General features: G+C 30.1%; 3 protein-coding genes across 4 annotated transcripts; 1 reads left to right on the top strand and 2 right to left on the bottom strand.

Moving 5' to 3' along the window:
• Nucleotides 1-35: 35 nt before the first annotated feature.
• On the top strand, nt 36-5313 carry LOC145742269 (solute carrier family 15 member 2-like). Its single transcript, XM_082560052.1, has 16 exons — nt 36-171; nt 900-964; nt 1471-1555; nt 1735-1969; nt 2098-2197; nt 2420-2609; nt 2760-2920; nt 2986-3120; nt 3189-3392; nt 3498-3617; nt 3761-3907; nt 3994-4172; nt 4394-4529; nt 4621-4737; nt 4855-5033; nt 5145-5313. Exons 1-16 carry the CDS (start codon nt 135-137, stop codon nt 5311-5313), a joined length of 2259 nt encoding a protein of 752 aa, XP_082416178.1. The 5' UTR covers nt 36-134.
• A 101-nt stretch (nt 5314-5414) lies between these two features.
• LOC145742015 (matrix metalloproteinase-19-like) lies at nt 5415-11641 on the bottom strand. 2 transcript variants are annotated; one of them, XM_082559748.1, is made up of 15 exons: nt 11406-11641; nt 9626-9913; nt 9220-9317; nt 8990-9114; nt 8589-8717; nt 8411-8501; nt 8197-8324; nt 7877-7963; nt 7531-7689; nt 7227-7379; nt 6971-7144; nt 6721-6858; nt 6412-6543; nt 6085-6231; nt 5415-5978 (listed from the first exon to the last, which is right to left on the bottom strand). In XM_082559748.1, the coding sequence occupies exons 1-15, from the start codon at nt 11544-11546 to the stop codon at nt 5875-5877; spliced, it is 2094 nt and encodes a 697-aa protein (XP_082415874.1). In that variant the 5' UTR covers nt 11547-11641; the 3' UTR covers nt 5415-5874. The 2 variants fall into 2 exon arrangements, with proteins under 2 accessions (XP_082415874.1, XP_082415875.1); XM_082559749.1 differs by lacking the exon at nt 9626-9913 and having other exon boundaries at nt 5419-5978.
• Nucleotides 11642-13891: 2250 nt separating this feature from the next.
• On the bottom strand, nt 13892-19171 carry LOC145743775 (glial fibrillary acidic protein-like). The gene is made up of 9 exons (XM_082561818.1): nt 18953-19171; nt 18767-18874; nt 18450-18651; nt 17351-17507; nt 17117-17278; nt 15932-16057; nt 15112-15332; nt 14846-14944; nt 13892-14665 (listed from the first exon to the last, which is right to left on the bottom strand). The coding sequence occupies exons 1-9, from the start codon at nt 19119-19121 to the stop codon at nt 14557-14559; spliced, it is 1353 nt and encodes a 450-aa protein (XP_082417944.1). The 5' UTR covers nt 19122-19171; the 3' UTR covers nt 13892-14556.
• Between the last annotated feature and the right edge of the window lie 1340 nt (nt 19172-20511).

Genomic DNA, 20511 nt, shown 5'->3' with positions numbered 1-20511 from the left:
AAAATTTGGTTAACCTTTTTTTTAAATCGATTATAGATACATGTAAAACTAACTTGGCGCATTGAAATCTTTATTTATCTATTAGTGTTTGTATTAAAATACAAATAAATTTTGGATAATACGGATAATAAATTATGTCAGAGAAGAGAAAAAATAGTACTTCATCTAAAGGTAAGTAAAAAACTAAAAACTTGAAAATTTGGGTTACAGCAAAAAAAAATTTTACATAAATTTTTTTTAAATATTTGAATGTAACAAAATATGAACATTTTATAAATATATCAAAATTTTTGCAAATTTTAAAATCAAATATCATATTAATCCCTATATAGTAGTTACGTTTTGTAATTGCCAATGTATTTATTATTACCAACATTTTTTTGGAAAAAATTCTGTTTTAGTACATATCGAATTTTATATTGTTGATCATTTAAAAAAACGTACGTTTAAATATATCACAAATAATTATTTTACCAATTTCGCTTAATTAAAATCAATCTAAAATCGGTGCTGCACAAAAAAACGTAGAACGGAAAAAATAATCAAAACTCCAGGCAAAGCAAAATAAAAAAATCCGACGCTTTGCGCTTTTCTGTTGTAATTTCAACGCATTTTAGTTTGGATACAAATGCCTTTAGTTGCCAAATTCTGGAATGCTTGATTTAAAGCTTTAGAAATAAAATAGTTTAATAAATAAAGTCTTTAGGCTAAGTTGTATATTTTTAAAACGTAAAAAACTGAACGCAAAAAGAATTAGGCATAAAAAGTTATACTTGTTTAAGTAAAGTAGCCTAAAAATTAAACTTAACTTCCCAATAAAAGTTTGTCAAAAGACTGTTCAGGATATGAGATAAGTAAGATACAAAACATTGTGTTTTAAAATATAAATATTCGTGTAGGGTCGTCTTCCCACGAATCACAGGAAACACCCGAAGTAGAATTGGAAGAAAAACTAACATGCTCGGTAAGTTTATTGGAATAATGATATATGTTTTACTAATTTAAATTTTAATTGATAAGATGCCCATTTGTGATTGCCTTTGCCGGTTTCAAAGACAAAAAATTTGAGCTTATAAAAAGTTGCAACTAGTAAAAAATCTGGAATGTAAAAATTGAAACTAATAAATATGTTACAGTATATTCTGATATGATTGTCAAACTTTTTTTTATATGTATATGTAATAAATTTACTCTTTAAATTGATATTAGAATATTAACTTGGAAAAGTTTTTACTTGCAAAAGGCTTTTTTGCTAATTTTGCAGTATTTTATTGTTAAATTCAGACACTTTTGTTAATTTGTTTGCACATGATATGGAATTACGTATGACAGTAAAATACATATTAAAATTTTACTAGATTGTTATCTGAACATTACGACTACATAGAATAAGATCAACTAGTTTCTTTCATAAAATAAAACTAAGCGTAGGCTGATATTAATTAAATATTATTTTTTGTGCTTTTATAGGAATCATGGGATAGATATCCAAAACATGTTTCCTTCATTGTCGGAAATGAGTTTTGCGAAAGGTTTTCGTATTATGGAATGCGATGTAAATATATAAACATTTTTGTAGTTTTGTTTTTATTTATTTAAATAAATTTATGTTAAAGTGTTATATTTAAATTAACATGGGTCAATAAATTATCGTTGAAAACATATTTTTTTTATTATTTTTAGAAGGGGTTGACATAAAAAATTTTAAAAGTTTTTGTGTTAAATTTTTTTCAGCTGTTTTGCTCTTATACTTTCGAAATTATCTGCACTGGGACGACGACACATCGACAGCCATCTACCATGCCTTTACTGTTCTCGTATATCTGTTTCCTCTGTTTGGTGCTATATTGGCGGACTCTTACTTGGGAAAATACAAGACCATTTTGTATCTGTCTATAGTGTATGTGTTCGGTCATTTGGTTAAAACAATTGGATCTATACCCTATGTTCCTTCACAAACTGCTCACGTGTAAGATATCAATCTTTTTTGTTTTAACTACAGTCTACAGTTTAAGTTGGATTTGTCCGTTTTATGTAAAAATAGAAATTTTGTTTTATTAGTTTAAAATTTCATAATAACCTTAAATTATTCTGCAGTGTCTTATCTATGGCTGGCTTGTTGTTTATTGCAATTGGAAGTGGTGGAATCAAGCCATGTGTTTCGGCGTTTGGAGGAGATCAGTTTCCCCCTGATGATGTAAAACTTGTTTTTTAAACTTATATTTAAAAGTTGTATAAAGTGCTCTTTTTTAAAATAAAGTTAGATTTCGGAGGCAAAAAATCATTTATCCTCAACTAAATAAAAATAAAAGTAATAAAAATAACAAAACATTTAATGTATTATCGTTATTGTTAAAATTAAAAATAGTAGCTGGTCGTTAAACTGTCGTTAAATTCTAACTGTTTTACTGTTATAAAGGTTTACGTTCGTAAGCAATTCTTTTCCCTGTTCTACTTTGCCATTAATGCTGGAAGTCTAATTTCAACTTTTGTCACCCCAATATTCCGGGCAGATGTTGATTGTTACCCGGGCGAGACCGGACCTGAGTTTGACGAATGTTACGCTCTTGCTTTCGGAGTTCCTGGGGCTTTGATGGTGGTCGCTACAAGTATGATTAACGATTTATTTTTTTTATTTACCTTTGATAATTAATTGTTTAAATCAAAGACTTATTTAGATATATAGGCAACCTTAATCTAAAAGCTTGGGCAAAATTTTTTGTTTTGTTTACATCATTTTTTAACAAGATTTTTTTTAGTTTTGTTCGTTCTTGGATCCAGATATTACACGATTTATCCACCAGAGGGCAGTATTTTTGCAAAGGTTTGCAAATGTATTTACTTAGGTTGTAAGAACAAATGGAACACGCCAAAAAAAGAAAGAACAATGGAACATTGGTTGGATTATTCTGGATCAGCGGTAAATATATATATCTGTACATACCTTATTGTTTGCACTTAAATAAACGTATTTTAATTTTTAAGCCTAAATTGATCCGTGATACGAAATATGTTTTAAACGTTCTCGTTTTGTATATTCCCCTTCCATTTTTCTGGGCGTTATTCGATCAACAAGGATCAAGGTGGACTCTTCAAGCTATTCAAACCAACGGATATTTGGTAAGTGCTTTAACTAATATTAAACGTAAATTATTTATTGTTAATTTAATTTATGGTTTCTCATAAAGGGATCGATTTTAATTAAACCGGATCAAGTCGAGGTACTTAATCCACTTCTTATTGTCACACTGATCCCGTTGTTTGAGGCAACGCTTTATCCATTTTTGCGTCATTACAAAATCCCCTTTCCACCACTGAGAAGAATGACGGTTGGACTTATTTTGGCTGGGTTGTCATTCATTGCTGCTGCTCTTTTACAAATAGAAATAGACGTAAGAGCTAAAAGTCAAATAAAGATTTCATTAACAATAAATATGGTTATACAAAATTAAGTTAGATTTTTTTGAGGTTAAAAATTGCTAATACTTTGTATGTAGAAAACATTGACACCCCTCCCTCTATCATACCAGTATGGAGTTAGATTTATTAATGCGGACGACTGCCCTGTAAAATTTCAAAATGATATTTACAACAACATTACTGTCGGATCAAATGATGTAAGTATAAACTATTTAAAACTCTTTGCTACTTAGTTAAGAATGTATTTGAACACGTTTCCTTAAAATTGTAAGGTATCACCTTAAATTATTTTGCATTTACAACATATGTAAGGTAAGTAATAAAAGGAAAAATTTTATAGGCAAGTAACATAGCATTTTTTTCTGGAGCTTCGCCGAGTTTTACATTTGACGATTGTACTGGTGCTGAAAAAAGCATAACTGTTGGCAGTGTTGCAAACGAAGATGTTGTTGATTACGTAGTTTATGACAATGGAAATTATGCGGAGGTTAGCTTTGAAATTATAAATAATATATCCCATTAATAATATGTTGTAGGGCAAAACTAACGACAACTATTTTTTTTAATTTTTAGTTTCCTATGGTCACCCACAAGACCGAAGATGGTGGTGGTCGATTTACTTTTATTAATGTTGATGCTGCACAAAGATCTCTTGTGTTAAAGTTTAAGGTTACAAACGGTGATCCCCCTGAAAGACCGGAGTATGTTACCTACAGGGGAAGATCAAACGAAATTGATGTTGCATACGGAAGGTAGGTTAAAAGTTTCATACGAAATCTTATGCTAATTTATTTTTAACTCAAAATACTTTTGTAATTGTTAAATTCTTTTTTCTTAAATTTTAAGTCAAAATTCAGGTAAATAAAATGTTATCAATAAGTTTAGGCATGTTTTCTGAAAACAGATATTTTATACTATTAAGTTTTGCTAAATTTACATTTTTTTCTTTTTTTTGGTGAAATTTGTGTATTAGAACTGAAGTTTTAATATACAACAATGCTACATATACTGGTGAACCAAGTGACTTACCAATTGTCACCTACGATATTAATTTGGCTGTGGGTGCGGTTTATTCAATGGTGTTCAAAACAAAAGACGACATATTCGTAGTAAGAAAACGCTTTTGTTTTAGTTAAATGTGAAGAAAGGTCTATGTTAGTTTAAATTTAATTTTTTACTAGCTCTTTTTTATATTTTAAGGTTCAAGATTTAAACGGAAATACAATTAACGTGGCTTGGATGATACCTCAGTTTGTTCTTATAACAGTTGGTGAGGTATTCTTGTCTATAACTGGTTTGGAATTCTCATACACACAGGTGTGCTTTAAAACAAAAGGGCCAAACTACATTGACCTTTACGTTTTAATTTAAAACCTTCTCTAAAAGGTTTGGCGGTCATAGCTAAAGTTTAAAAATATGACTTATTTTTATTAGGCTCCACCTACAATGAAATCAGTCTTGCAGAGTATTTGGTTGTTTACAGTATCACTTGGAAACATTATTGTACTTATTATTGCCGAGGCCCAAGGATTTGAAAAGCAGTCTGACGAGTTTTTCCTCTTTGCAGGGCTAATTTTCGTGGCCGCTATTTTGTTTGTTGTTTTGGCTTACAGGTATGTTTACTTCTAGTTCTGTTTTATTAAAAAAAAAATTAGAAACCAGGTAAGTGCTATTATAACTTATTAAATTTTATTTAATTATTTTAAAAATTTACTGTGAATTAGGTATGTCCCCGTCGACGAGAATGCATTTAGGGAGGAAATTCTTGCTGAACAGAAAAAGCGACAGAAAATGGCGGATGAATACGCTCGAAAAAAGGGAAACACATTTCCTGTTGATTTGGAAGACGAAAAACCAATTACATCATCTTTTGCCGATGAAACAAAGTTTTAGATTTCTATACAGAATTTTTTTTGGTTTAAAATAATTCAAAATAGTAATCATTATTTTTATTTAATTAAGTTTTTCGGACCAATTTTGGTATCCCTTTTAGGTTTGAGCTAATTATTTTCCTTTAAAAACAGTTCAAACAGTAATTTTTTGAGTGTTTTAAACACGACCTAGGTTTAGGTTGCTTTAGGGTTTTGTAATATAACTCTTTATATTCGTATTATGTAGTTCTTTATATTTAATAAATACAAAACAATGTAAACACAAATTATTGAAGAATATAATCAAAACAAAAATAAAATAAATATAATACAAAACTAAAAAAAGGCAATATATACAATAATATAAAAAAAGAAGTTGTAAAGTATAGTTCAAGCAAGTTGCGTAATACATTTCCATTGCAAATTTAAAAAGAGCATGTATTTATATAAAAATCAGTGCTTAATTTAAAATAAAACCGTACAATGTATAAAGGACAAGAAAAATGGCATTTTATAAAAGAAGTGTAATAGTTGTAGTTTAAATAGTTGGCACACCTTTAAATTATGACATTGAAAAACTAATTTAACGTGGCGCTGAAGGTGCCAACTGAAGTCTTGCTAATTTAACTCTGGTGTTTGAAATTGTTTTTCTTCCCTTTTTCTTTCCACTTCCTTTAGGTTTTTTACCTTAAACGTATAAATATGTTTTAATTTTTTTAACAAATAAGTATATTAATTGAATAACTTTTAATTTAAAAGAAGTTGTATAAGGATGAACAATTATTAATATTACCTTTTTTGGTTAATTTGGATTGTGTATTCATTTTCTTTCCACAACCAACCCAAAACTTTCTAACACTCTTTGGATAATTGTTGGCTACCTTAAATTCAAGGTTGGAAACCTTGTAGTAGTCATTGTTTTTGAATACATAGGTGTCTCCTAAATTAAGCAAAAAAATATTTATTTTAGTTTGTAAAGCCAAATAAACAACAACCTTTCTTGTGACTACTTTTATGGTAAAAAAAATGAATACTGACAAAATTATTGTATTGGTTTGTAACTATGAATTTCTGTGTAGACTACAATACTATTTGATTTGTTTATGTTATAAAACCGTACCATTTTTCCACTGAATGGCCGCATCAGGAGCGTTTGGAACACCATTCCAGTATTTTGAAATTTTCGTGTGATCATTTCTACCTAGTACGTCCGTGCTACGTCCATATTCCGAGAATCTGTAAAAGTTTTTTCCTGAAAATCAATAACAAATTTATTTTTAACAGTTTACATTGTTTTGAAATCTTAAAATTTTTCTTGATCTAAACAGCTATTTTTCAGTTTTACAACTCTGAGGTAATGTTTATAAATTTATTTACAATAAGTTAAACAATTAGTTTTTTTTTTAAAACAGACTTGTTTATGCACTACCTTTAAACAAATATATCATTCCGTCTCTTCTCCATTGCATTGCAGCATGAGGGCTAGGAGGAAGATTAAAGTAACTAACGTCCCTCGGGTAACCGTCAAGTAGTACTCGGTTTTTCGAATACTTCCAAACCCGAGATCCTAAAAAATATTCACGATAAATAATTTTTTTCACGAATTTAAAATATTAGGCAGTATAAAGAGGTAAATTTTTTAACATAAACAACAATGTTAAATTAAATTGTAAAATTACCTTTAAAGAAAAACGTATTTCCGCTTGGGAACAAATAAGCAGCAGCGTTTAAGTTACCAGGAAGTCCATTCCAATACCTTCCAATCTTTCTTGGGTAATCATCAGCTACCCCATAATCGGTTAACTTCCAGTAATATGTTCCTTTAAACGCATATGTACACTTTCTCCTGTGGTCTAAAGAAGGAGATGGGTTATATAAATATAAAAATTTTACTTATACTATTTTTGGAATAAAAAAAAATTACGTGAAACTAACCGTAAAACATAGTGTCAAAGGAAATGTTCTTGCCACAGACGTTCATGGCCGCTACCCGAGGTTTGGTGGTTGGTTTTTTAGGCTTGGTTGGTCGCGTTGGTGTTTTGGTTGGTTTTGGTTTTCTTTTTCTTTCGTCAACTTTAATTTCCTTGCCTAAAACCAAATTCAAAAAATAGTTAAAATAAAATATGAAAATTTTTTTGCCTAAAATTTTCTTTAGTTTTTCATAAAAAGAATGGTAGTATCAAAGTGCGTTTGTTATTACATAGTTATACATAGATAATTTAATTAAAAAAATACCTACCGTATAATTGTTGAATAGCTGCAATGTCATCCGGGTGAAGTTCAAAGTCCCTTACATAACCTTGGTAAAATGGTGCCATAAGTGAGTTGGAAACACTGGAATGTGCTAACCCTAAACTATGACCAAATTCGTGGGCCGCAACGATGAACAAGTTAACTCCTAAAAATTTAGAAACATTAATAAGGTTGTTGTTCCAAAAATGTATTGCGGTTTTAGTTAAAAGGTTAAAACTTATTTTGAAGGCATTTTATGCTTACAGCAAATAAAACTTTGCTTGATTAATCTCGCAAGACTGGGTTTTCAAAATAAAACAAACGTTTAAATAAGTTTTAAAATAATAGATTACCTCTATTTTCTTTGTATGTAAAGTCTTCGTCATCATCAAAATGAGCTCTACCGTCGCTTGGGAAAAATGCGTGGGCTAGGGTTCCACCTGTTACAAGGAAAATTGTTTAAAAATAAATTATGAGTATTGTTATTTTGTCACGAATATAATTATCAGAAGCTGTGACGATTTTGCTTGATACAACTATATAAAAAGAAATTTGATTTTTGTGTTGTTAAATGCTTAGTTTGTTTTAAATACAGGTTGATTTGGATTTGGTTCGAATTAATTTTTACTTTAAACATGTATGGATGTTTGTTTAATAAATGCACTCTTATTACCTTTCCCATCAAATGGGTAGGGATCTCCATGACTTCTACGTCCAAACTCAATTTGTAAATCAGCAGCGTTTAGATCGTTGGTTCTCGTAAAAGTTAATGGGGTTTGATTCGCCCAAACGTCAAAAGCCCTGCATGTAAGCACATTAAACCTATGCTTGCTTTATATATGTGATTACTGTTTAAGTTTATTTTAAACGTAAATTATTTTCCCTACCGTTGAATGGCGTCTCGAGTTTGACTTTCTGATAAATCTGGTGTGTAGTTTTTGATAATATATTTCAAGTCAGTTTTGCTCCAACGGCTTCCTTTACAAAATATTTTTTTTTTTTAAATTTAATTTTAACTTTGGTTTAGTCAATTTTGTTATATTTTAATTGTTTGTGTTAACTTACCTTCTAAGTTATATCGTTTACTCCTACTTCTTCCATGTCTTTCTCGTTTTTTGTCTCGTCTTGCCTTTTTTCTTTTATTTCGTTTTCTTTGTTGTTTTTTAGAACGGAACTTCGAGTCTGCTTCGTTGACTTTGTTTAAAATTTAATAAAACAATTTAGACGGGATTGACACCACAACAATATATTTGTATATGTTTATAATCCTAAGTTATTCGAGCAAGACCAAACAATCACACTTCTTAATTTAATTCGTATGTGGTATATGAGATAAATATAATTAAATTTTTGTTGCTTACGAATTCCGATGATGCATTTGATTGTTTAAAGTCAAAGTTAATAATATTTACAACAGAAAATTTGGGCCATAAATATATTTTTAAGGAAGAAGTCATGTTATTTACCTTCAATACCCATTGTAAATGCACCCATAGTATCCTCTACCCCACATCGTGACTTTGACATCATTTTCATAGTTTCTTTGTTTAATTCGCCAGTAGGTTCTACGCCTGCCATTCTTTGGAAATCTCTATAAAACGAAATGTTTTTGTTTAAAAATGTACAATTAAAAAAGGTTTATATAAATACAAAGATGGATTAATATTAAATATTGAAAAATATGAAATATTCTTACTTGATTGATCTTTTAAAGCTTTTTGCATCAATCAATCCTCCAATTTTTGCTCGATTTGCTTTTGTTTTAGACATGTAACCAAATCTACCGAGGTATTCCTAAAAAACAAAGTTGATGTTTAAAAAGTTTTATTAAAGATAATTAAAATTACAAATGCACATTTTTTTCTAAAATTTGTAATGTTAGTTTTCTTCTAGTTTTGTTATATTTCTGAGTAAGTTCTAAATTTTTTTTTCATCAGATTTATGATGTAGAATTAAATCGTTGGTGTGATAATTAGTTGTTATAAATTTTAAATCAAGCAATAAAGTCATGTCTACATATGCTATAGATTTTGATGTGCAAATTTTCGTAATAGATTCAAATTAAAGCAAGCGCATTCTTTAACATACAACGTGTGTTGTACCTCGCCAAGTGCGGCGATTTTCTTAACAAGTTTCGGTGTTGACGTATCGAATCCCGTTGACGACAACTTTGCCGTCAAATGTTCTATATCTTCCGACATGAAGTCAAGAACTTGTGAAAATTGATTTTCTATTGGACCCGTTAAAGATTCGAGCAATCTGATTGAATCAAAACCATCAAGTACTTGACTGAATCGATGCGTTTTATTTGAAAAACTTGTGCTTATTTTTATGGAAGGTTTTGAGTTTTTGCTCGATGTAGACCACGATGCTTTATATTTGAATGAGCTCTAAAGAGGATTTGTTATGGGTTGTCAGTTTAAGTCATATATCACAACTTGGCAATATAATATTACAAAACAAGTATGAATTTCATAAGCAAAACGCGGTTTAACTTTTTGGTAACGTTATGTGAGAGTACCACAGGATTAATTTAACACCTAAAGAGTCCTAATTTCCAAATATATCACGTATGTTGTGTTAACTAAATATCATGTCGCTATGCTCAAGTTGTTATTGGGGCAGTGTACTTGACACTTGAGTTATGCAGTAAACAATAGAAATGAATGTTAACTTTGTTATTTTGACACGGTGATATAAGGACTTACCCGAAATTAAAACTAAATAAAGAATATTGGTATATAATATAACTGTTGCAATATAATAGCAATATAATATCAGGTATAATATCAGGTAAAATGATTTACATGGTATAGTCAATATTATACAATATTTCACCGATTTTAGAGTTATTTGACGTTCGTCCCAAATATTTTTTCTGCTATGAAATACAATTTAAAGTCGTGCGTGCGTAATAAATGCCACCCATATTTTTATAGCCTGTGAACTTATCTTATTTATAAAGGGGTCATTGCAAACAAGTGGTCATTACGTGACGTTGGTGAGGTTTAATAGAGCTTAATTTCGCCATGTTACTACCTATCGTCAATTTGCAATCGACCGCTGCCGATTTGTCATTATTATCCTACTTAAAAGAATTTCGAACAATTTTTAAAAATAGGAGTAAGAAATATAAAAAATAATTAAAGTACGATTTTTATTTAAAATAAACGTAGAATTCGGCGTACGTTTTAGAAACTTGTGAAAAATCTTACATTCCTCACGTACGAATCGCATAGATCTACCCATAACAAAGGTCGTTGGTCGTTGGATATTTAGCAAGCCCAAATTCGTTTGTGTAAATATTGACTTTTTACCGAAATTACACCACGACTTATGGCATGGCAAATTAAAGGGCAAACAAGAAGGAAATAAATGACCATAAACTTTTGTATATATAATACATGTTTTAGAGTTAAAATACAATCTTTAAGAAACGAGATAACAATTTAATATATTGATTGTGTTTTCAATGGATAAAAGAGTGCGCGCTTTTAATGGCTTTATTGCTGTTTTTAACCTAACTTAAAGTGAAACCCCAATTGTACACAAATTTGAGGAATATTATTATACAATTGTGGTATATTCCACTTCATTGCCCTAACAAATAACTTGTTCTTCGTAAATTTAAATCTTATAATAGCACAGTTTTCGCGTAAATATTACTTGTTACATCTGTCCGTGCTATTTTAGCATGACAAAGGGTGTTTCGTTTACACATCAAATAAGGGGTTGTTATATTAAAAACTATGCAAATAAATATATGTCTAAAAGCCTTACACTTTAACATTTAACATTGAAATATGAATATTTTGTATTTACAATTTTAAATAGAAAATAAAAATAATTTATTTAAAATTTTTAAAAAACTTTGTTACTCACCGATGCGGTGACTGGATCCCATCTTGCGAGATCCCCAAGCTCGTCCGCAGATCTTTGCTTCCGACTTAAAGAAGGCAGTGTGTCCGGAGCTGGAAAAGAAGATGCGGATGCAATAAAGATAAGAAAAAGAAAAACTTGCATTCTTTTCGTTCCCGCCGGGCTATGTAAATCGTTGATGGGTAAAAATATTTTCAAAAAATCGTAAATTTAATTAATCTTATTTTTTCGCTTGTTAGATATCTAGATGAAAAAAACATAGCATAAATTATGTAAGCATCGTAACTTTATTTTAAAACCGACAATATTCGATTCCGTAACACTTCCTTAACATATTTAAACTTTGAATCGAATGCCGAATACTACGAACCTTCGAGTTTTATAGGCACAAGCCCTTTCTCTGGACTCGCTATTGTTACGTCACAATCTCGCAAACGTCACGGTTTCTGACGAGCTTGTCACGACAAATCTGTTAAGTCTTTTTAGGCTTAGCACAAGGCTAATATTGACTAGACTGGGTCGCAAACCTGAGTTAAACGTCGGAAATGAGTTATGAGACATAGGCACTCGTAGTTTGCACGCATTCGCTTTCTCCTATCAAATAGAATGGGGTTTTTCTAAACACTAAGGCCAATAAACTGGATTAAGGTGTTATATTTGTTTTATTTGTAATTAAATTTGATTATTTTAAGGTTTTGTTTAAAAGTTATGTAAGTTATAAGTTTGTGTATTTGGTGTGTAATTGTTTATTTTTTACTTCTTTTTAAAGAAGTTTAATTCACTATTTAATTGGTTAAATCTTTTGTCTTCGATTTTTGCCTAATTCTCCTTATAAGCTGACTTGTTGGATTTAATAGCTGTTTATTTTGAGAGCTGACCAGTAATTATATTCTTGAAAAGTTCGTATTTTAAGTGATTTTCTTATAACGCAAAGGCGTGCGTAACCTATTTAAATCCAAACTTAATTTTGGTCTAAATTAAGGTTTTTAATTGCAAAAAATAACATATTTTTGTGAAGCGTCTTAAAACTTAATCGTCACGTAATAAAAAAGACAATAAATTTATTATGATTAATTTATAAAAAAAAAAAAATTTAATATAACCAATAAGTAAAAAAATCGAAGGGTCAAAAGTGCATTTTTTGTTTTGGAAAATTTTGTAAAATTTCTGATGACGATTTCATAAGAATCATAAAATAACTTAAGCATTATCCAACTGCAATGAGTAAACTGGCATTTACGTTAATAGGCTAATCAATTAAACTCAAAACTAATCTCTTAAATTACGAAAACGCCAATGTGCGTACAAACTAGTATCTATTACTTAGTTAAAATCACACTGGCATCCGGACTTTACCGTAAAATTTATCACAACAACTTACAAATTAATTTATTGATTTTATTTGCACAATTGTCTCGGTGATTAGGATTACCAATTACCAGGAAAAGGCTATAAGTCTTACCTTACATAATGTTGCTTGTTAAAAATATTTTTCAAGCTACTTTTTAGGTTGTTTAGTCACCGTGACATATAGGGGTTAATTTTTGAGTTCTCGGTATCGAACAAAAATAGAATAGTTTAAAAAACAATTCTTCAGTATTGGTTAAACATTAAGTAAATAAAATAAACATCAGATTGCGCCGGCACAGTTTTTATTTCCTCTTTTACGTTATAACTTAATTTAAACAACGGGTGACTGAAATTAAAAGAATTTTGGTGTAATATAAAATTTTTTTTGTATCTTTAAATAAACATTTTAAAAAACCTGTATTTCATCGACAAAATATGTTTGTATTCATTCTTGTTCTAAAGATAACAAATAATAGGGGGTTTGAGTCGAGCAAAAACCACGTGGTTGTAACCATTGCGCTTAAAAGGAATTTTGATTTATTTTTTATGGATTTTAAAACGTAAGTCATTCATCGAAAAAATGTGTCATAAACTGTTAAACTATAATTTACAAAAAAAAATGTTGAAACCTCACGATTTCTCCCTACGAAAGTACTTTATTTATTATTAAACATCCTCATAGTTTTTAAAAATTACTCAGCAAAATTTTTTTCGTCATTTATTTTTTTGTTACGTCATCACATTTTGCTTGCATCACGTCATTATCGTGACAAAAACATCCAGGTAAATACCCACTAGACGGTAGAATTTGATTTCAAATTCAAGTTACACGGTATTTCAATGTATCAGGTTTAACCTGCTTTGACGACATTATACATTTTTTCGCACGACTAATCACGTGGTCTGTATGTCCAAAACAAAACATATTTTAGCGGCCCCGCGTATTTTTGTAATTGTTTTAGTCTTGTTAAATGAGTAATTGTCGTTTCATATATTTTAAGAAGTTGTCGTGTAATTCATTTTGTTTGGTGTCGATATTTTTAAATAGCTTCGACAATTTAAAAATGGTTTTTAAGTGAATGGGAAATTTGACTCCCCCCTTTTAGTCGTTGGACTTTCACCTTCTTAAACAATTCTTTACAGCCACCAATCTTTTTATTTACAAGTTTGATACATTCTAACATAAACGAACCACAAGACTATACAAAGTGTACAAAATTATAAACATAGTGAAACGTTAGTTATTAGAAACGTAAGGAACCGTTTTGATAAATTTTACATTTAAGGCACGATAGCTTACAATTTACATTACCTTATTTTTACAATACAATTGTCAGGCAATAATCTCGTTTTCGGCACATGTGAAACAATAGTATTAGTTTATACAACAAAGCTTCGAAATTAACATTTACATTTAGGCTAATCTATAATGTTGCTTTAATAAATTGCAAGTTACAAAGTTATTGCCAATTTTTTATAGTTTTAGTAAGGCTTTTTGTACATCTAATTGCTTTGTGATCTGCAAAATGTTTGGCAATACAACTTTCACAACATTGTCGTTCAAGTTATATCTACTCATCCAAATTGCCACACATTTATCGTCGTGGAAGCTTGGTAAAAGGACCAGTACATTTTAAAGAACAAAGATAGCTTTATACAATTCAGTTAACATCACGGATTTTTTTTAACAATTTTTACAGTCGTTTATTAACCTAAGCAAACAAACATCTAAAATTATGTGCAATAGGCAGCAATCGATATCATTACGCAAAAACTTGTTGACATCATGGGGTCATGACGTCATTTATTCTTCGTCGGATCCTTCTGAGGAAGAGGAAGAAGAAGAGGAAGAATGATCATTGTCGTCTGCGACATCTTTCTCGGAAACAGAGGAAGACACAATCTTTCCATCTCTGTGTAAAAAAATTAAAAGGAAATTAAGAAATATTAAGACAGATTTATTTAAATAAGTTATAAATCTTTTCTGTAAAACAGTTGCTAGGGGCTATACCATTAAAGGATTTTGTTGTTGGTTTAGTTCTCTACGTTATCTAGCAACAAGAACATTTCTATTATATTTAAAATATTCTTACCTTGTTTCAATTGTTTTGACAATCACTTTCTTCGTGGTTTTTGTTTTTGTGTACCCATCTTCACCATCACTTTCATCACTGGAACTGCTGCTTGAAACTCTGCGATTCAATAATTAATGTATTGCGTATTTCGTTGGGTAAATTTACATACCAATATTTTTTAAAACGGATTAAAAATAAATAATTAAATAGAAGTTGTTTATTATAAGTTTTTTAAGGGGAAAACTGCTAGATAACTTAAGTTTCAAAAAATATTTAAACTTTACCTTTTTTCCTCTCCTTCTAATAGTCTCCTGTACGTAAGAATTTCTTTTTCGAGTGAGTTCTTGACGCTCATCAATCTCTTGTATTCCGCTAGATGCCGCTTCATCTCCGAACTGGCATGGTCAACCTCGGTTGCCAAGCGACCAACACGTGCCTGGTAACGTGAAGCTTCGATTTCGTATCGTTTTTCGACGTCCGCTAGGTTGCGCTCAAGATACTCGTTCTGTAAAAAGTTATGTAACTGTTAACATTTTTTTGAAGTTTATTATTTAAATTTAAGATATCATTTGTGACCATATTAGGCCTGACATTTACAAACATTTAAAGAATCTAATTTCAGTAAAATTTGGTCATCAAAGTTAAAGGTCGCGGTTTCAATGTCTTTCTCACGTCGCATTCAAGTAAATAAATTTGATTTTTTTTAAGGAAAAGGTTACACAGGTCTGTATGACACATAATAATGCCTTCAGGCCGCCGATATTGTCTTTAAGCCTTGTATATTTGTTATACCAACTTTAGCTTAGCTCCATACACGGGCATAGGTTAGCTTATCAGATTTAGGAAATTAAGATAAACATGATATCTGCACCGACCGGCATATTGCGTCAATAATATTATCCGATTCTAATCGGTTGGATAAAAAGAACTAATCGATGTTGTAATATTTAAAATTATACAACTTTTAAAATGTTGCTCTCAAGAACTTGTAAGCAAATCACAAACGCTTAAAAAAAACTATAACATTGTAATGAATTTTAATAATTAATATCATATTATAAAAAAACACAAATTTATCCCAAACTTTAAAAAAAGACAACGTACCGATCCTCTCAAAGATTCGAGCTCCATCTCCAACTGAGTGACTTGTTTTCTGTAATCATTCATCTCAGATTGTACCTTTTCCAGGTCATCTATATTACTCTTCGCTCTCTCTTCCAGATCATCAAACTGTTAAAAAATAACAAATTATTGTTACATTATTACGTGGTTGAAATTATATCTAGTAGATTTTTTAAATTAGCCAAACTTCTTTAAAATTGTGTTTTGTTTATGCACTTGTGGATTTTCAAAAAATAACATGTTTTTTAAAACAATTTTTAATGTGCGCATTTGTGGTACGCATATCGTATCATAAATGACGTCAGTAAAATAGCGTGGGTTTTTCGGCATAAACGATCTCGTGGCATTTCGAAGTTTTTTTTATGGTAACCCGATTTGTCTGAAGCCCGGGGCATACGATATGAACGTAATCAGAAAATTTATCACGTCTACAAACATCGCGAAATAAATGAATTGTTGCATTGTTAAGATAACACAACAGTACATTGAACATTGGTAAGTTTAAATACATTACCCTACATTTGAATAATTTTGTTTTGGAAAGTTAAATGTGTTACTTATTTTGGCATTGATGTTTTAGTATACATCCCATTTTAAACAATGCATTTTTATATGGTCAAATGTTGAGGTTTTGTATGACAATAATTATAAACTATTACTTGAATTTTCTAACTAAGGGCATTGTAATTGTACGTTGTAGTAAAACATTTGAAATGGGGTTTAAAGGTTAAAAATTTTAAAATACTTTTTCATAAATTCATAAGCGCATTTGATAATATCTTATTTGCTTTGAAATAAGACTCTGACAACGGTAAAAACATCGATAATAAAGTGACGTTTACAAAAAAAGGCTTGTATTTCAAAGAGCCTTGTAATAAAGTTCTCAAGTATTGGGTATCTAATTTGTGATGTGATTTATTGCTATAATAAAAAGTTAAATATTTTGATTGATTTGCGATGTAATCGTTTTATTGCCGAACACATACAATAAAATGTTGTAAAATATAATTGAAGTTAAGCGTTACTAATCAAATTCTTATCACATTCTATGAATTTATCACATTCTATAAAGAAAGCCTATCATTCTATGAAGAAAGCCTATTACTATGAAGAAAGACTATTACTTATCACATTCTATGAAGAAAGCCTGTACAAGATTTAACTTACCTTGGTCTTGTACCATTGCTCTGCCTCATCTCTGTTCTTCAGCACAATTGACTCATACTGAGCTCGGATCTGCCTTAGAATCTCCGAAACGTCTGGAGCAATTCCATCAACCTCCACGCTGCTTCCTTGATTCTTGATTTGATCCTTAAGGTCTTCGATTTCCTAATAAAAAAAAAAATTTGTAAAATGGTGTTAACTTTGTTTTAAATATTTAGATAAAGGCAACTTTCTCACCTCCGAGTGCAATTTTTTCCCATACTCAAGTTCTTCCCTGAGTGTCTCGATCTTTCTCTCAAGATCAACTCGAACCATTGTTGCATCATCGACGTCCTTGCGAAGTCTTCCCAATTCGTCATCAAGTTCGGTTCGGAGTCGACCTTCGTGGTCCAATCTTAATAAAGTATATAACAGTGTTAATGACGTCATATATTATCACTGACGTCATAATTGCCTTTTTTGCAATTAAAATATTTTGACAAGCTAAAACCTTAAAGTAAAAAAATAGTTTTTTGTGCTATTACAAAACTTAGAAAAATTAAAATTGTTAATGCCTTAAGCATGTTAAAGCCTTGAGCATTGTATAATACATCAAAAGCAAATACCAAAGATATTCGATATGTGAATCACATAAACCTTTAGGCGTTCCAAAAACACAATTGTTTTTTGTATTTATGTCTCAATAACTTAAGTTGCAATGTACGTGCAACTTCTGAATTTTTTTTTCAAATTGCGTTGAAAACATTAACAATATTTACATTATTGGAACGTCAATGCATTTAATCTGCCATTGAATACCTTAAGTGATTATCAATTAAAGCTCAATAAATCGTATAACAATTTCAAATAAAAATCAAGTAATTTTTTGGGCTGATGCCTAGGGCAATAAAACGCTAAATCGCATAAAGCCGATACATAAACAATATCTCGAAATTTCATGTTAGCTTGGTAATGTATATTCGTTTTAACATATTTTGGTGGATTAAATCTATGTAAGTGGTGTAAAGAATGATTTCATGATTTATATTTTTAAAAACTGATTAAAGATTTAATTTTTGTGCAAATAGAGTTATAATTATATCTCCTTATATTGCAATTACAATTTAAAATGCACTAAGCAAACTATAGTAAAACTATGGTTGCAGTTCAAATAAAAGTCGTAACCTTTTTGTCAATGTTTTTTAAGGACTACAGTCCCCTAAGGCAAAAACAAATTGTTTAAATACATTATTTGATTGATGACAGTATAACCACCGAATAATCTTTCTAATAAACGACATTGTTATAAAAAAATCCTAAAAATTTAGTTTTTTTAGTCGTCTGCATCAAAACTTACTTCCATCTTAGTTCAGATCCCTCTCCTCTTAAATTGTCACGCATGATTTCCGCTCGCACCTTGGCCAGAGTTGCGTCATCGACCTGCGCGCGCAACCTTCGCAATTTCTCCAATTTGTCATCTCCCAAATCATAAGTTTTTCTGGCGCTTGCTTCTCGAATTTTACGTTCAAGAGCGCTATTCTGCTCCTCCAAATAACGAACTGTAGCAAGTCAAACGTTAAATTTTTTAAGCAAAGTACAGCGGGATAAATACATGTAAAATATATATTGTTACAATGTCTATGATGGTATACGAAATTTTACAACTGTAATTACCTTTTTCGATGTAGGAAGCAAATCGGTTGTTGATTCCGTTTAGTGCTTCTTTTTCATTTAATTTCATTCCACCAAAATTGCTTTCAAGGCCCGCTCCACCAGCTGCACCTAACCAGTTAGCATTAGTTAAAATTTTTGATTTAATTTTCAAACTTTTTTCATTATTAGTTTATTGACAAAACTTACCCCCGCTGCTGCTTGTGTTTGAAGAATAAGAATAACTGACTCGCTTGGCTGTGATGGGTTCCTCGCCGAAACTTTTTGATCCGAAACCCTTTGAACCTGCAGTTGAATAAGCAGTCTGGGAGCCAAATGTGTTGCGATAACTTGATCTTCCGGGTTTGTTAGACGACATTTTTAAATATGTTAGTTGTCAGTGAATATAGAACGAGTTTGTTAGATTAAATTTCTGTAATAAAAAATACAACTAACTTAAAATTTTTACTGTATTGCGCAGACGATTTGTTTTAAAAGTAGCTAAATAATTTCCTAATTTTCTAGAATAAAGCGTCAAACTACTACACAAACACCACTCTCTGAAATGTATTTAGTTGATATTCTTAAATTGTTTCTACTTTTTGCCCGTATACAAACTATACTTCGTTAAATACACTTACTGCAATATAATTTGCAAATACACGACGACGTATTCACTTGGTCATAAAATGCAATAACTTTTTTTTTAGAAATTACTTTTGCGATTTATTACGACTTTTATGATGATTTCTAATTGTTTTTGCTTTTCGGTAACGTTTGCGCTGTTATGGTACAATCAAAGCAATTAACACAACAGAAACTAACAATTTAATCGGATTTATTTGCAATTGTAAATTGTCAAAAAAATTTATACTTGCGTAAAATAAATAGCTATATTTTACAATGGTTAAGTCGTAGTTTGAAGTTATCTATATCTCAAAACGGGCGTGCCAAATTCTATCTCCCTTCTTCTTTTTTTACTTGCGCAGAAAATAAATAACCTTTGAATCGTGGGATAAAAAATGACGTTTACCTCAGCATTGCTTCATCTACTACAATCATGTTTAGCAAGCAAATTTATTATTTCCACTTACAGTTTTGCCTGAAGTTAATAAAAAATTTGCAAAAAAAAAAAAAAAAAGTGTTTTACAATTTATTATGTTATATATTTATTATGTAGCAAACTTATAAGATTGACATCTACGATTTGTAGTGCTGATTGTGATATATTACATCAAAAGACTTTTAAAAAACCTTTTTATGTTTTAGTTTATCAAACTTAAGATCTTAAATATTTGACTCGATATTAAACGATTAATTTAAAAATTAACTATTTCGATTCTAAAAAAAAATTATCCAGCTTTGATAATGCCAAAATATATAAACGACACTGATTCGCAGATGTATTATAAAACGCATTTTTTGTTATTAATATTTTAGTGTTTGTGCCTTAAGTTGTTGGGTTGTTTGGAGGTGGTATTTTTATTAATGGTTTTATCGATACTTTATGTTTTGATCCAAACAAACAGAATTAATACAATAGGAGTGATTAACATAGAATATCGATTCGTTTCCTGTAGTATATCTTTATATTATTTATTCATCAGTTCTGTTATTGCCTGGTGTTTCAGTATGTTTTATATTTAGAAGTGCGAATAAAGTTTGTGTTTTTTTATTTCGGTTAATCAATTTAAAAAATTAAATTGAAAAAAGCAATGTTACGGCAGCAAAATTGTATTTAATAATTTTGTAGCTTAAAAATATTTGTT

This window comes from Corella eumyota, chromosome 2, assembly GCF_963082875.1.
Source record: "Corella eumyota chromosome 2, kaCorEumy4.1, whole genome shotgun sequence".
NCBI classification, from domain to species: Eukaryota; Metazoa; Chordata; class Ascidiacea; order Phlebobranchia; family Corellidae; genus Corella; species Corella eumyota.
This window is presented reverse-complemented; position numbering and strand designations above follow the sequence as displayed.

Bases quoted from the DNA above. Each gene is read 5' to 3' on its own strand.
- LOC145742269 (XM_082560052.1), top strand. From the start codon at position 135: ATGTCAGAGAAGAGAAAAAATAGTACTTCATCTAAAG. The intron at 965-1,470 runs GTAAGTTTATTG...GTGCTTTTATAG, and splicing joins AAGAAAAACTAACATGCTCG to GAATCATGGGATAGATATCC. The intron at 3,618-3,760 runs GTAAGTATAAAC...AAAATTTTATAG, and splicing joins TTACTGTCGGATCAAATGAT to GCAAGTAACATAGCATTTTT.
- LOC145742015 (XM_082559748.1), bottom strand. From the start codon at position 11,546: ATGCAAGTTTTTCTTTTTCTTATCTTTATTGCATCCGCATCTTCTTTT. The intron at 8,718-8,989 runs GTAAATAACATG...TTTTAAACAAAG, and splicing joins ATTTACAATGGGTATTGAAG to TCAACGAAGCAGACTCGAAG. The intron at 6,859-6,970 runs GTAATTTTACAA...AATATTTTTTAG, and splicing joins AAATACGTTTTTCTTTAAAG to GATCTCGGGTTTGGAAGTAT.
- LOC145743775 (XM_082561818.1), bottom strand. From the start codon at position 19,121: ATGTCGTCTAACAAACCCGGAAGATCAAGTTATCGCAACACATTTGGC. The intron at 14,945-15,111 runs GTAAAGTTTAAA...ATTGAATCGCAG, and splicing joins TTAGAAGGAGAGGAAAAAAG to AGTTTCAAGCAGCAGTTCCA. The intron at 14,666-14,845 runs GTAAGAATATTT...TTTTTTACACAG, and splicing joins GTCAAAACAATTGAAACAAG to AGATGGAAAGATTGTGTCTT.